This window comes from Schistocerca cancellata, chromosome 3 (assembly GCF_023864275.1).
Source record: "Schistocerca cancellata isolate TAMUIC-IGC-003103 chromosome 3, iqSchCanc2.1, whole genome shotgun sequence".
Classification (NCBI taxonomy): Eukaryota; Metazoa; Arthropoda; class Insecta; order Orthoptera; family Acrididae; genus Schistocerca; species Schistocerca cancellata.
This window is the reverse complement of record NC_064628.1, coordinates 103,965,014-103,979,405: the sequence shown is the minus strand read 5'-3', so window position 1 is coordinate 103,979,405 and position 14,392 is coordinate 103,965,014. Positions and strand designations below refer to the sequence as shown.

The window sequence follows — 14,392 nt, the reverse complement described above, 5'->3', positions numbered from 1 at the left end:
CTCACGAATTGAGTGGATTATTTATAACGAATTTCATTAGCGAATATATGTAATCTGATGGTGCAGTTAAAATACCTAACTCCTTGAACAGGTACCCACATGACGTCCTTGGGTGAACACCACTAATTATTCTCACTGCTCTCTTTTGTGCAGTCAATACTTCATGTCTAAGTGGTGAGTTACCCCAGGAAACTATTCCATGAGACATTATTGAGTGGAAATATGCAACGTACGTTAGGAGGCTGATCTGTTTATTACCAAGACTAGCGATTATACGGAGAGCGAAAGAAGCTGAACTTAATTGCTTGAGAAGCCCAGCAATATGCTTCTTCCAGTTGAAGCTCTCATCAATGTGAACACCCAAATATATGGAGAAATCTGGCCTCTTAACTCAGCCCTGTTCATATGCTACATCAATTGTCAGTATGACTCAGTTTGGTGTACAGAACTGGATACAGTGGGCTTTTTCAAAATTAAGGGAGAGTCCATTTTCTGAGAACCACTTAATAATTCTTTGAAAGACATACTTAACACTATTTTCAACTGCTTTTCCTGGAGTGGGATTTATTATAACGTGTCATCAGCAAAAACTACTAGTTCTGCTTCCTAAATGTTAAGTGAGAGATCATTCACATGAATAAGGAACAGCAGATGACCCAAAATTGAACCCTGTGGGACTCCCTTTGTGATAACTCCTCATTCATTAGAATTTACCACCCTCCCAACATTATTTGTGTAATTCAGCACAACTTTTTGCTTTCTGTTCGTTAAGTACGATTCAAACCAGCTGTGTGTATAGCCTTCAATTCCATAAAACCTGAGGTTTTCTAAGAGTGTGACATGATCTACACAGTCAAATCCCACGGAAAGATCACAAAAAATACCAACTGGCGATAATTTGTTATTTAGGGCTCATACTATTTTATGTGTAAATGTGTAGATAGCATTCTCAGTCGAGTAAACTTTCCACAATCTGAACTGTGACATGCTGAGTAAATTATTTTCACTTAAATGTGAGACTACTCCTGAATACATAACTTTTTCGAATAATTTAGAAAATGAAGTCAGCAATGAGATTGGTCTATAATTATTTAAGTCACTCTTGTCCTCTTTCTTATGAAGAGGTTTGACAATTGCGCATTTCAATCTGCTGGAAAAATTCCCTGTGACAGCGAAGCATTACATATATCGCTAAGGACTCCACTTATTAAATTAGAACAGCACTTCAAAATTCTGTTAGAGACTCCATCAACACCACATGAGCCCCTGTTTTTCAGAATATTTATAATTCCCTTAATTTCAGTGGTGGATGTTGGTGCTATTTCTAAAGGCCTAAAGTCCTGGGGAGTGACATTTTAACATATTTTTTTGCTTCTTCAACTTAACCCTTTTACCCTATTTTTGCTGCTACATTCAGAAAGTGATTGTTCAAAATACTTTCAACTTGTGAATTATAACTCAAAAGATCATCATTAAGCTTGATTGCTATGGTATGCTGTGCACTGTGAGGCTGACCAGTCTCCCAATTGACAATATTACATTTAGTTTTAATCTTATTATCCGCATTATTAATTTCTGTCAGAACATTACGTCAGCACATTACTTTTAATATTCAGTGGCTTAGTTTCCACAATGGACCTTGACCTCTGTCGCAACAGTGCTTCACACGAAAAATTTATTACGCGACATTCATACTAACTCTCATTTCAAAATTATGAGACCAGCTGACTAGGTTTTTAACAACTGAACATGGCGGTTACACGTCACTCTTTACACCTCCTCAAGTGTCACTCAGAACTGACTACTAAAATGGATGGGTTAAGAACCCCTCATCAACCATCGTACGCCATTCTTATTGACTCCCTACGTATAGTCACTGTTCTATCACTTTGGAACTCCCGAGTGATTACTTCAACTGATTTCGTTGGACTGTTGAGGATTACAATCTGCAATGCTCAATGGTCCCAGTTCGTCAGTACATGAGGTCTGATGAATTCTGTCTGATCTCGGTTTAGCTGTGGTGGTCCCTTCGTGTTTCCACTTCACAGTCGCATCATCAGCACTCAACATGAGCCTGATGGATTTGCTATTCAGGTGACAGCCAGTGAATAGTCCGTCTTCGAAGTCACTGGGCTCTTCCGACAGTCCAATTCTGCTGTTCTTTCTTCCCTACTGACAACGCAGAACTCCCCGCCTCGTTTTATAATGGCGCGTCAGCCTCTCGTGACATCTAATTGTCGATTCCGCTTTACAGAATGGGGTCCTGATAGTTCAGATAGTGTACTTCTGAGGAACTAATAGTGCTTCTTCGATCGTGTGCTCTCAAAATTTTAACAGTATGCTTCTGTACGATCCAAAGCACCTCCCAAGCAGCGTCTGTGACTGAACGTGGACGAAAAACCTCGTAATCGAGCAGTAATGCTTTTTTCCACCTACTGATGTGCAACATCTTACATTTCACGTACCATCAGCACCAGGTAGGGCAGGGAAGACAAGGAAATTCCAGCAACGGCGTACTCGACACCCGTTGCGATCTGGCGGAGACACGTGGGGTGCAACTCGATGCTCTGCAGGTTTGCCATGCCCATACCGGCGACGGTGCTGAACTGCATCAGCATGGTCGCCATCACGATGGCTGCACCCGCGATGTGTTCTGTGCAGGAAGAGAAGTTTTATGTGTTCAGTTCTGAGAGAGAGATATACTTTCACCTGCCAATAACAGAGCGAGCTAACATATTAACCTCTTCGTCATTCCCTTGGACAGCGATTAAACAGGAACATCACACCCTTACTCTAATACACTGGAAGACACATTATGTACGCCACATGTCTGTGAATTTTGCAAACTTTGTTTCAGCAGTTTCGTTTTTAGCTTTTTGTGTTGCTGTAGTTCGGATGTAGACAGCCTGGCACAGACCTACATAAGTGTGAAGAAACAACTGAGAACTACAGCCAGGCTGTAATTCATGATATGGGCAACTCTTTTGGCGCTTTACTTCATTTTGCTACAATTTCCAGATGTACATTCATAATTTAAAGATAACAATTGAAATTTGATCAGTATGGATTTGTTAATCAAATTTCAACTCTAAGATTCCTTTTTTTTTATTAAATGTTTGGATTCCTTTCTTGATATAATAATCCCATTTTAACCCAATTTGTTTCTACATTTACATTATATTCTGTCTGTGTTACTAGCAGTCATAGTGTTACACTTTGCAGCAGACTCTTTACTATAAAAGTTTAAGTTAGATCAGATGCACCATTTCACTTGTTCTCCATTTTTACTTCAACCGTTTCTGCTTTTTCTAAGTGTAACTACAGTTATTTAATCCTGTCAAGAGCTCCAAACAGTGTAAGGAAATAAAAGGTACCATAATTATCTTAAAATAAATAGTATGTTCATTGAACTACGGAGTTAATTTATAAGTATTCAACCTACAATTTTTTATTATCTTTGTATCGCACCACATCAAGCAGTTTAACAAATTGTAGCAATAATGACTGGAAGATGCTATCTTTAAATGTATATCTGACAAGTATTTGGTATATCATGAATAAATAAACCTATGATCGAATAATATAGGAATAATATAAATTCTGCAGAGATTCTACAGCATTTTCAGTATTTTAGATTAGGTACAAAAGCACTAATCATAACATTTATCTCTTGTAAACGTATTATACAGTTCTTTAATATATGATCACATTTTATTGTTTCAGCACACACAATGATCATGTGTCTCTATAAACCTAACTACCTAGTGTGATACAACATATAATGTACATTTGCATCTTCAAACAATAAATTATATTTCTATTAAGAAGTATACCCTAAAATAAATTGGGTTCCAATTCTGAGATGTTATCTGATAAAGTTTATTGATTTTGAGTATACTTCTCAGATAATTATTATAACAAGTTCAGTGGCATAGTCCTTATTTTCAAACAGATACATATTACAAGAAAACTTCATCTTATTATATGTGGGCATTCATCCTTGGTTACTAACAAAATAGTGCTTAACTTGTAAAATAGAGTAACTGTTGTTCCTCTCTTCTATCTGAATTTCGTACTGTTTCTTAAATAACCATTTTATGTATAATTATAATAAACATTGTCAACAGCTTACAGCAGAAATAAATTATAATTATTTGATTTTGTACATTTTCCAAGCAAGAGCTTTAGGATTGAATCCATGTTTCTGGACTTGAGTTTAATTATGAGCTGTGGATGGTCTCCACTTTCAGAACGGATTATATTTTGTAGCTGTATATAGTGATTGCACCAAACAGTTACTTTAACCAATGTCATGTTCCTCTGATAATGTACTCGGAAATCATAGGGTTGATTATGGTAAATCAGGCTGGTAATTCGCCTTTGTCAGTTTGTGTAGATCGCGTTTCATTTACTGAGCTATCTGTGGGCCAACAACAGGCAACAAGCAGAAGTTGTGAGCCACTAAGACTGCCATCATGCATCAGCAAACAATTTTTTTCCATAATTGATATGGATTTTTTCTCTCATTTTTGTTCTTCCCCATTGTTGAAGTGGCTGAATATTGACACAGAGAGTACTTACACTCGCTTCATGATTTAGGTCAAATTTCAGCAGATTTCTGTTTATTTTACTATTGATCATATTATCAGCATTTTTGCTATTCTTTTCGAGCTGATTAAATTTATGAATTAGCTGTATAGCTGTACATTGTATTAATCAGCATATTTGAGTATTTTTTGTGTCCAGTTAGGACAGTATATCGTTTTCGCACTTGTTGTATTGTATTCCCCATAAAATCTGCTATCCCATTCATGATCGATTCAATTACTTACAATGACTTACTGCTGTAAATAGGAAACTAAGTGCATTACCCCTTGCTCAAAGCAGAATAGTTTCCTACACTACGCCATTAAGGCCAAGGTGAATAAGCACCGCACCAAATTTGCGTTGGGGATGGTATTCTAAACATTCGAGTGTGTAACAGCGTATATTAATCATCATCACATGTTACTGTACTTGGTCATTTATTAGTGAATTTCGTCAGTGTCTAACAGGTGGTTATTAATTATGCCACAGTCTATGAGCAATGGGAAAAGCGACCATTCTTTTATGAAAATATGTTCACTGCTCTTTCAGTTTTACCCATCTCCAGTCTGTTAGTATCACTCCATCATAGTCTCTACACAAGATGACTGTATGTTGGCTTTGCTCCATTTCTACTGATTTCATTATCGCCCCAGCTAGTTATCAAAGCAGCCTTCTCTGAGTATTGGACAACTAACTGTGATCCCTTATGATTTTCATCCAATTTATAGACAAAATAGAGGCTAAATCAACAGAGACACATGGGTGCAGCTCACCAGTCAGCAGGCAGAAGATGAGTAGACTGGCCAGTGCAGCCAACAGTGCACACCCTACACTGGGCCAACGGCGACCGAACCTCGCCGCAAAGTAGTTCACCATGAAGTGGCCAGGCAGCTTGGCCGCCCCCTGCGCCACTATCCCCAGGAAAGGGTTCGCGCTCAGTCGGCTCACCGCTATCACCAGTGAGTACATTGCCAGCAGGTGCACCGACCTAGTAACAGCCAGAAATGCGCACATTATTCCGTATCGTTCAAAGAGTCTCAACATGAACGGATTCCTTTAAGTGGGCTTACAACACATTTTTTACTGTACAGTCTGTTTAAAAATTGTCATGAAGCGATGTTTTTACAAAAAATGAACTTAAATATACGATTTTACCATCGTCATACAAAGAAAATTATGAAGATTCTACACAGATGTTAGATGGACTTAATGGTAGGTCCAGGTATAGTATGACAGATGGATGCTCAGTCTGAAGCTCCTTTCTCAACAAGCCCTCTTGATCTGATGCTACAGTAAGGTGGATTGTCAGTTCTATTAATTTAAGGCCATTCCATTTCCTGATATACACATTACCTAAGTTCACAACCGAGTTCATCCTTAGCATCCAGACTATTATCAAGAGGAACTGAAAATTGCGCTGTTGTGAAGCAACTTCAAGCATTCAGTGTGATGCATACCCGCCAACCTTCAAAAACCAAAAATCAGGAGATTCAGTTTTAAAAACCGGGAGAAATCAGGAGATATGAAAGATCAAAAAGCTGTGGCTCATTTTTGTATACACCTAAGACAACTGAAAAGTTTTCCTTTAAGGCGCCACAAAGCTATATAATGGCTAAAAAAACATAGAAACATTGGAAATACCCAAAATGTTGAATCCGTAACCCTTATTTGTAGTTTCGCCCAGCTAATTGCTGTTAGGTTGGGATGTTTTTTGGCATTAGAAAAAAACTATGATTGCCGTAAAACAGCATCCACCATACTGTTTTGTGACGCACATGAAAACTGTAAAAATAGGCTTGCCAACTGGTTCTGTATGCTGAAATCTTAACACAACCACTTCTTTTTTATTTTTCAGAGGCAGCATCCACTTTCTCCTCGTAAGATTTCACATGTTATATCTCTGCATGTTCAAAGTTAGCTAGTATTACACATTTTCAGGGAACCTATGTCATTACAGAAATTCGTAAAATTCTCATATTTAACTCTAGCTATATAGCCTATTAGTATTCAGTATTAGCGAGAAACATTGGAAGAATCATGAGAACATGTACAATACCTTTCTCCTCACAGGTGAAGTAGAAGCTGCTTCTGCAGTAGGAAACATTGCAGAATCTGAATAATGATGATGTACTAATAAACTAAAACAGTTACCAAATAAAATAGTAGTTCACTCTTAAAATGTTTCGAGATAATACACATTAGTGTTCTCACATATTTAACAGTGTTGTTATCCGTTCACATCAAGGTCTATCATTTCCTCCTTAATTAAATTTCCAATACATGATGAGGATGGAGAAAATATGGTAACACACAGGTATAATTATCTTTTCACGAAACACGTCACATTTCTATTGATTTAAGGAATTGAATGTTGAAGACTTTGCCTTTCTGAGAAATTCTTTGTTGAGGGTTTGCTGAAAGCAGTCACCCTGTACTCTTGATTTTACTGTCAACAATCTCTCCAAATTTTCATTATTGTTATTGACGCACTTCAAATTATCCGGTGCTTTTTTGTGTCCACATGTTTGGAAACATCACTTCTTCCACCATGTGATACACAAATATCACATCGGCAAACGGTACAAAAAGCGAACAACGGGCATTTCCTCAACTCAATAATGCACGGAAACTGTTCTGAAAATTGTTTTAAGAAGACAGAGTTGTACTTTTTGGCCATGTTTAAAAACAAAGCCCCAAATCAAAACACTCCGACAACATGCATCAACAGACGTCCAAGCAGCAGACTGTGCACTACCGAGGTTACTACATGTGCACTACGGGACACGGGTACATCTTCGACAAAATGAGAGGGGAAGAGGAAAAATAACTACCGATATATAACTCACGTGCGACTTCTTGATTTCTATAAAATTCGATACGTATCGATTAAGGTCGACTAATACGCAACGAATTCCGGGAACTGGCGAAAAAAAAAAAGAACAGAAATGGCGGGTTTTCAAAACAAATATCGTAAGTTTGACGATAAAAAATCGGGAGAAATACTGGAATAATCGGGAGGCGGGAGAAAAAGTGGAAAATTGGGAGTCTCCCACCTAAATCGGGAGAGTTGGCAGGTATGGTGATGTATCCTCTGAACGTGGAGAAGCTAATAACCATCGGTTCTGGCAGAGTGACATCGAAAGATGGAACCTCTACCTCGACATAGCCCCACTGGAAGAACTCGCATACTGAAAGACTGATCAGGTAACTCGTGGTCAGAAAGGGTTGTGTGCAGCTGATAACTGAATGGCTCATCAGCCTTGTAGATATACACAGTGTTTCACTAAATGTGTTTGCCTCTGTAAGTTACGAAGTAATAGGCGAGGGAAATATTTATTGCGGCAGGTCGCCATAAGAAACTTTACACTGTCTGCGGAGCTATGAACATAGTTTATTGTGTTATTATCCAAAGAGTTACAGCAAAAAGATACAATTTTTTGAATGGAACAACAGTTGTTTCTATCAAGCACTGGAATCAGTAACACTAGCTGTGTATACATCAATTTAAATTACACTCCTATCACTTTTAGTTTGGGAGCAACAACCCTTCAAAGTTGGGGAGCTACAACCCCACACACGCTGCACATGATGCAATGCGCCTTCTAAATGTGGTGCAGCCGAGTTGTAACGTCGCCGGTGTCACGTGGCGAGAAGCTTCCTCGATGCGCTGTTAAGACTGCCGACTGTCGCCGCACACGGCAGTTCGACCCACACAAACAAACGGGACTCAATATACCACAGTTATTGATGTCGGATGAAGATGGCATACATGAACAACGGGTACGTTGACATGTTGCTAACGCTTGGCGAGTACCGACATGATGCCACTGAAGCAGCCGTGGCGTACGCCGTAAGATATCCTGGGTGATGAACTCCGGCAGCCATTACGTTCTTAAGTGCCGAACGACGACTTCGGGAAACAGGCAGCTTGGTAATTCGCCGCAGTAACAGACGAAGAACTGCAAGAAGTGAGGAGACGGAGGTGTTTGTTTTACTCGTAGCTGCAGTACACCACGATCCCCATGTCAGCTTATGAGCCGCAGCTGCAGTCGCTGGTGTCAGTCTCACATCTGTGTGGCGTATAGTAAACGCCCACAGGTTACACCCGTACTGCCGGTCACTGACCCGGATGCTGCAAGGGAACGATTTCCGAGCGAGAGTTACATTCTGTGAATGGGTCATGCGTAATTTCACGCTGGAGTCTTTGCAAGGTGTTATGTTCTCTGATGAGTCCACGTTCAGAAATTATGGTGCAGTGAATCGCCGTAACGTGCACTACTGGGCCGCAGACAATCCTCGGTGGGTACGGCCTGTCGACAGTCAACGTAGGTGGTCTATTAATGTGTGGTGTGGAATCCTTGGGTATGAAATCATCGGTCCACACTACTTCCCAGGTACACTGACAGGTGAGTTCTATCGCACGTTCATAGTCGACAGTTTGGGTGGTCTCCTTGAACATCTGTGTATGTACGAGGGTCCATATGCGGATGCAGCACGATGGTCACCCAGCCCATTCTGCGCGTGCTGTTGTGGAACAACTAAACAACAGGTTTGCAGGAAGGTGGTTGGGCCGCCATGGCCCTCATTCATGGCCCGCAAGGTCGCCCTATTTAACCCCATTAGATTTCTTTTTGTGGGGACATCTAAAGGATCGTGTTTGTATCAATGAGCCCACATCCCCAGGTGATCTAAAACGGCGCATCGAGGACGCATGTTGCTCCATGACACTGGCGATGTTACATCTCGTCTGCAGTTCTTTTAGAAGGCGCATTGCATTGTGCATTCACGAACATGGACACACATTTGAATATCTCATTTAAATCAACTTCCCACCGCCAGAACACCCATCACCCACCACCCATCACCCATGTACAGCGTGTGGTATCTGCCCCTGAAACTTTGAAGGGTTGTAGCTCCTAAACTAAAAGTGATAGGAATGTAACTTAAGTTGATGTATACACAGCTGGTGTTACTGATTCCAGTGCATGATAGAAACACTATTGTTCCATTTAAAAAATTATATCTTTTTGCTGTAACTCTATGGATAATAACACAATAAACTTTGTTCGTAGCTCCTCAGACAGTGTAACATTTCTTATGGCGAGCTACCACAATAAGTATTTCCGTCTCCTATTACTTCGCAACTTACAGAGGTAAACACATTTAGCTGAACACCCTGTATAGGTACAGCCAGATAAGCAGTGAGAAGAGACACTTCGCACCGAGATATCAACATGTCCACGTCAGTCAAACGCATGCGTGCGCTGTGCTTCGGATGACGTCAAAGCTAGGAAGACTTGAATGCGTTTCCGTAAAATTAGGAAGTGAACCAGCGAGGATGTACACCGTCTTGGATCGCTTAGATTTCACGGAAGTAACAGTCTCTGTGCCATGAACAATGTTGACAAAACCGTGTGCTATGTGGCGAGATTAATTTTCCACCTTCAAGGTGAGCAATCAACTTTTTTGGTGATTAGAAGTCAGACCGATAGACTTGGAACTTCCTGTAGAAGTAGCCTCTGAACTGTTAATAGTGCTGTTTCCGATAGGAATATTGTTATTATTACTAGTGATATTATTATATTTTGTGCGTGTGAAGTTTTAAAGAACATACCAATCAGTTAGAACTCCAAACTTTTATTTGTAGTCATAGTGTCTTATCCTGCTGAGTACATTGCAAGAAGGAACTTTTTTTCTTTCAGTGAGCTCGAAGAGTAGTGTGAACTTGCAGACTGGCGATAATGATCAGTATGCTTTCTGGCTGAACGCAAAAGCAATTTTCAGGCTTTTGTAAACGGCGAAGGTAGGTGTAAAGCACGCACAGACAACTTAAAGTGCTTACTATAATGAAGTAACGACAATAAGGACTATTTACCCGCCACCCCACAACTGCTCTGTGGACATTTCTGTCCACAGATGTAATTTTTCCTAGTTGTTCGCTTTCAGCATCTCTGCTTCGAATACAAATGGCCATTAAGTTAGTTGGTTTTATCAAACAAATTATTAGATTGTTTGTAGTTGTTATTATTTGGAAGAAAGCAAGCACATCATTGTCTTTAGTACTTGAACTACACTGGCATACTGTCACAATCAAAGTACATCAAAACCAGAGAAAAACAATAAACTATTCAAAATTCAGCAACGTTATTTAAACCACTGATGAGTATGGAACGTAGTTCAATTCTGCTAGGAAAGCAGCTGTACATTTAAATGACAGACGCACATCGCAAAAACTCTCACTTCATGGACTTGGCGAACTATTACCATAGGTTTGCACCAACATTTTCGGCAGCAGCACAAATATTCACTCATCCATTAAAAAAAAAAGGGGGTTAAGTATCACTCGTCATTGGAGTAGTTCCTGCCGCTTTTGTTAAATGAACATTGAGATAAGATTGAGGAATTGTTGAAGCTGTCCGCCAGCTGTTTCCCAGTCAGCTAGAACACCGTAGTCTCACCTGATAGCCGGCCGGAGTGGCCCAGCCGTTCTAGGCGCTACAGTCTGGAAGCGCGCGACCCCTACGGTCGCAGGTTCGAATCCTGCCTCGGGCATGGATGTGTGTGATGTCCTTAGGTTAGTTAGGTTTAAGTAGTTCTACGTTCTAGGCGACTGATGACCGCAGCAGTTAAGTCCCATAGTGCTCAGAGCCATTTGAACCATTTGAACCATCTCACCTGATAAACTGCTGCTGCCTTAACCATGGCCGACAAAGGACTCCATTTCATCTACCAGATGTTTCTGGTAGCAAAAAAGAACATTTGCAGCAGGTAACAGGGGAGTTCTACTTGCCAGAAGACATACAGATCAGTTAAAAATTTAAATAAAATGTTCCAAAAAGATACTGAAAACCGAGTTTGCCTGTTAGAATATAGTCAGAGCAAACCAGATATGAAAATATCTGGCTCCAGGTCAAGAAAAGTAAAGCAAGTGATTAAAACGAATAAGTCCTTCAGCCCCTGTTTAGACAGAGAGATAGAGCGCGCACTGAGAGTTATGTTTAAATGATAAGTAGCCGAGAGAACTGAGATGTCTGAACCCCAGGCAGGCGCAGTAAAAATTACCTACAGCGAAATCTTGCTTAGCGTTATCATCCCTACCAATTGAGATGCTAACAGTAGCATCATTATGAGAATCACGCCCAAAATACTTCTGACCGTATTACTGATCAAAGCTCACCAACGCGAACTGTACGTTCCATAGCTGCTACCAAGCTCAAGAAGCATGTGCGCAGAGATGAAAATGGCGGAAACACCCGCGTTAGTGAGAATAAAGACGTGCTCCAACCTACTTCATTGGTGCATAATTTCGTAGCGTCTTTCCCTGAGTTTAATAAACTCAACAGATGTAACAGACATTTTAGTCACCAGTAATGCACTACAGGCCATTAAAATTGCTACACCACGCCGATGACGTGGTACAGACGCGAAATTTAACCGACAGGAAGAAGTTGCTGTGATATACAAATGATTAGCTTTTCAGAGTATTCACAAAAGGTTGGCGCCGGTGGCGACACCTACAACGTGCCGACATGAGGAAAGTTTCCAACCGATTTCTCATACACAAACAGCAGTCGACCGGCGTTGCCTGGTGAAACGTTGTTGTGATGCCTCGTGTAAGGAGGAGAAATGCGTACCATCACGTTTCCGACTTTGATAAAGGTCGGTTTGTAACCTATCGCGATTGCGGTTTATCGTATCGCGACATTGCTGCTCGCGTTGGTCGAGATCCAATGACTGTTAGCAGAATATGGAATCGGTGGGTTCAGGAGGGTAATACGGAACGCCGTGCTGGATCCCAACGGCCTCGTATCAGTCGCAGTCGAGATGACAGGCATCTTATCCGCATGGCTGTAACGGATCGTGCAGCCACGTCTCGATCCCTGAGTCAACAGATGGGGACGTTTGCAAGACAACAACCATCTGCACGAACAGTTCGACAACGTTTGCAGCAGCATGGATTATCAGCTCGGAGACCATGGTTGCGTTTACCCTTGGCGCTGCATCACAGACAGGAGTCCTGCGATGCTGTACTCAACGGCGAACCTGGGTGCACGAATGGCAAAACGTCATTTTTTCGGATGAATCCAGGTTCTGTTTACAGCATCATGATGGTCGCATCCGTGTTTAGCGACATCGCAGTGAACGCACATTGGAAGCGTGTATTCGTCATCGCCATACTGGCGTATCACCTGGCGTGATGGAATGGGGTGCCGTTGGTTACACGTCTCGGTCACCTCTTGTTCGCACTGACGGCACTTTGAACAGTGGATGTTACATTTCAGATGTGTTACGACCCGTGGCTCTACCCTTCATTCAATCCCTGCGAAACCCTGTACGGGCCTTTCTGGATACAGAAAATGTTCGACTGCTGCCCTGGCCAGCACATTCTCCAGATCTCTCACCAATTGGAAACGTCTGGACAATGGTGGCCGAGCAACCGGCTCGTTACAATACGCCAATCACTACTCTTGATGAACTGTGGTATCGTGTTGAAGCTGCATGGGCAGCTGTACCTGTACACGCCATCCAAGCTCTGTTTGACTCAATGCCCAGGCGTATCAAAGCCGTTATTACGGCCAGAGGTGGTTGTAGTGAGTACTGATTTCTCAGGATCTATGCACCCAAATTGCGCGAAAATGTTATCACGTGTCAGTTCAGGTATAATATATTTGTCCAATGAATACCCGTTTATCATCTGCATTTCTTCTTGGTGTAGCAATTTTAATGGCCAGTAGTGTGTATGTTCTCCTTCACTAGTTACAACAGTCTGCGAACGGTGGGGTACGTAACTTCTCGATTCCGCGTCTGTAGAAATCACGTGGTTTTGAGGAGAAGAACCCATTGAGCCATGTCCGGAGCGCATTTTCATTGCTAAATGAAGTTCCTTGAGCGTTTCTCGGTAGAAAGCTGACAGGTGAAAATCTGAGGGTGCAAGATCAGGTAAATAATGTGGATATGGAATGACTTCTCAATCCATCGCCCGTGTAGTGTTTTTTGACAGTCTAGCGGAATGCGAACATGCCTCATCGTGGAGTAACATCGCTTCCCGCAGTCTTCCTGGTCGTCGTTTTTGGATTGCGTCTGCGGCACTTCTCAGCTGTTGACAGTAAATGTCAGCCGTGATGGTTATGCGGTGGAGAAGCAATTCGTAGTACACTACACCATAGCTGTTCCACCGGCCGTGTAACCTCACCTTTTGTGGATGCGTGCAGGTCTTCGAAAGGGCCGCTGCTGCTTTGTTTGGTCTCAAACAATCCTTTCTTTTCCCTATGTTAGCATAAAGACAACATTTCTCATCAGTAACTATACAGGGTAGGGAAGGTCGTTGTTGTTCACGAGCCAGTTAATGACAAGCAAGCAGATATGCACATACGGCCACCCGTTGATTGTTGTGATTTTGGCTTGAAACATTCGTTACCCACTCATCCGATTGCAAATGTCGCACAATGGAGGAATGATCACAATTCATCGCATTTTCCAGTTGAGTACACCGACGTGGGTTATTGTATGCGTTTAAACGATTTTCATCAAGCCCCGAATGTCTTCCTAAACGTGAAGAATGTGAAAAAGATCCTGCTTAAAACGAGAAAGCCATTTTATTACCGTGCTCTATCCAGTGGTATTGTCCCCATTGACGGAACAAATGGTTCTGGTTGCCTCCGCTGCTGTCACCCTCTATCGAATTCAGGCAGACGAATATGTGGAAAATGTTGCCATTTCTCCAGTTGGCACTGCATTGTCTAGCGTGCAGAGCACCACTCACTATCTCCAAATGGCAAAGTCATAATATGTAAACTCAAATAGG

At 41.4% G+C, this 14,392-nt stretch overlaps 1 protein-coding gene across 1 annotated transcript in view; it reads right to left on the bottom strand.

Annotated features, from left to right (window-relative positions):
* Positions 1–14,392, bottom strand: part of LOC126177112 (solute carrier family 22 member 7-like) — a 224,135-nt gene that overhangs the window by 15,799 nt on the left and 193,944 nt on the right. The window contains exons 7-8 of the mRNA XM_049924380.1: positions 5,361–5,575; positions 2,466–2,653 (exon numbers count right to left, since the gene is read on the bottom strand). Coding sequence (XP_049780337.1) covers positions 2,466–2,653; positions 5,361–5,575 — 403 coding nt within the window. The remainder of the gene's footprint in view (positions 1–2,465; positions 2,654–5,360; positions 5,576–14,392) is intronic.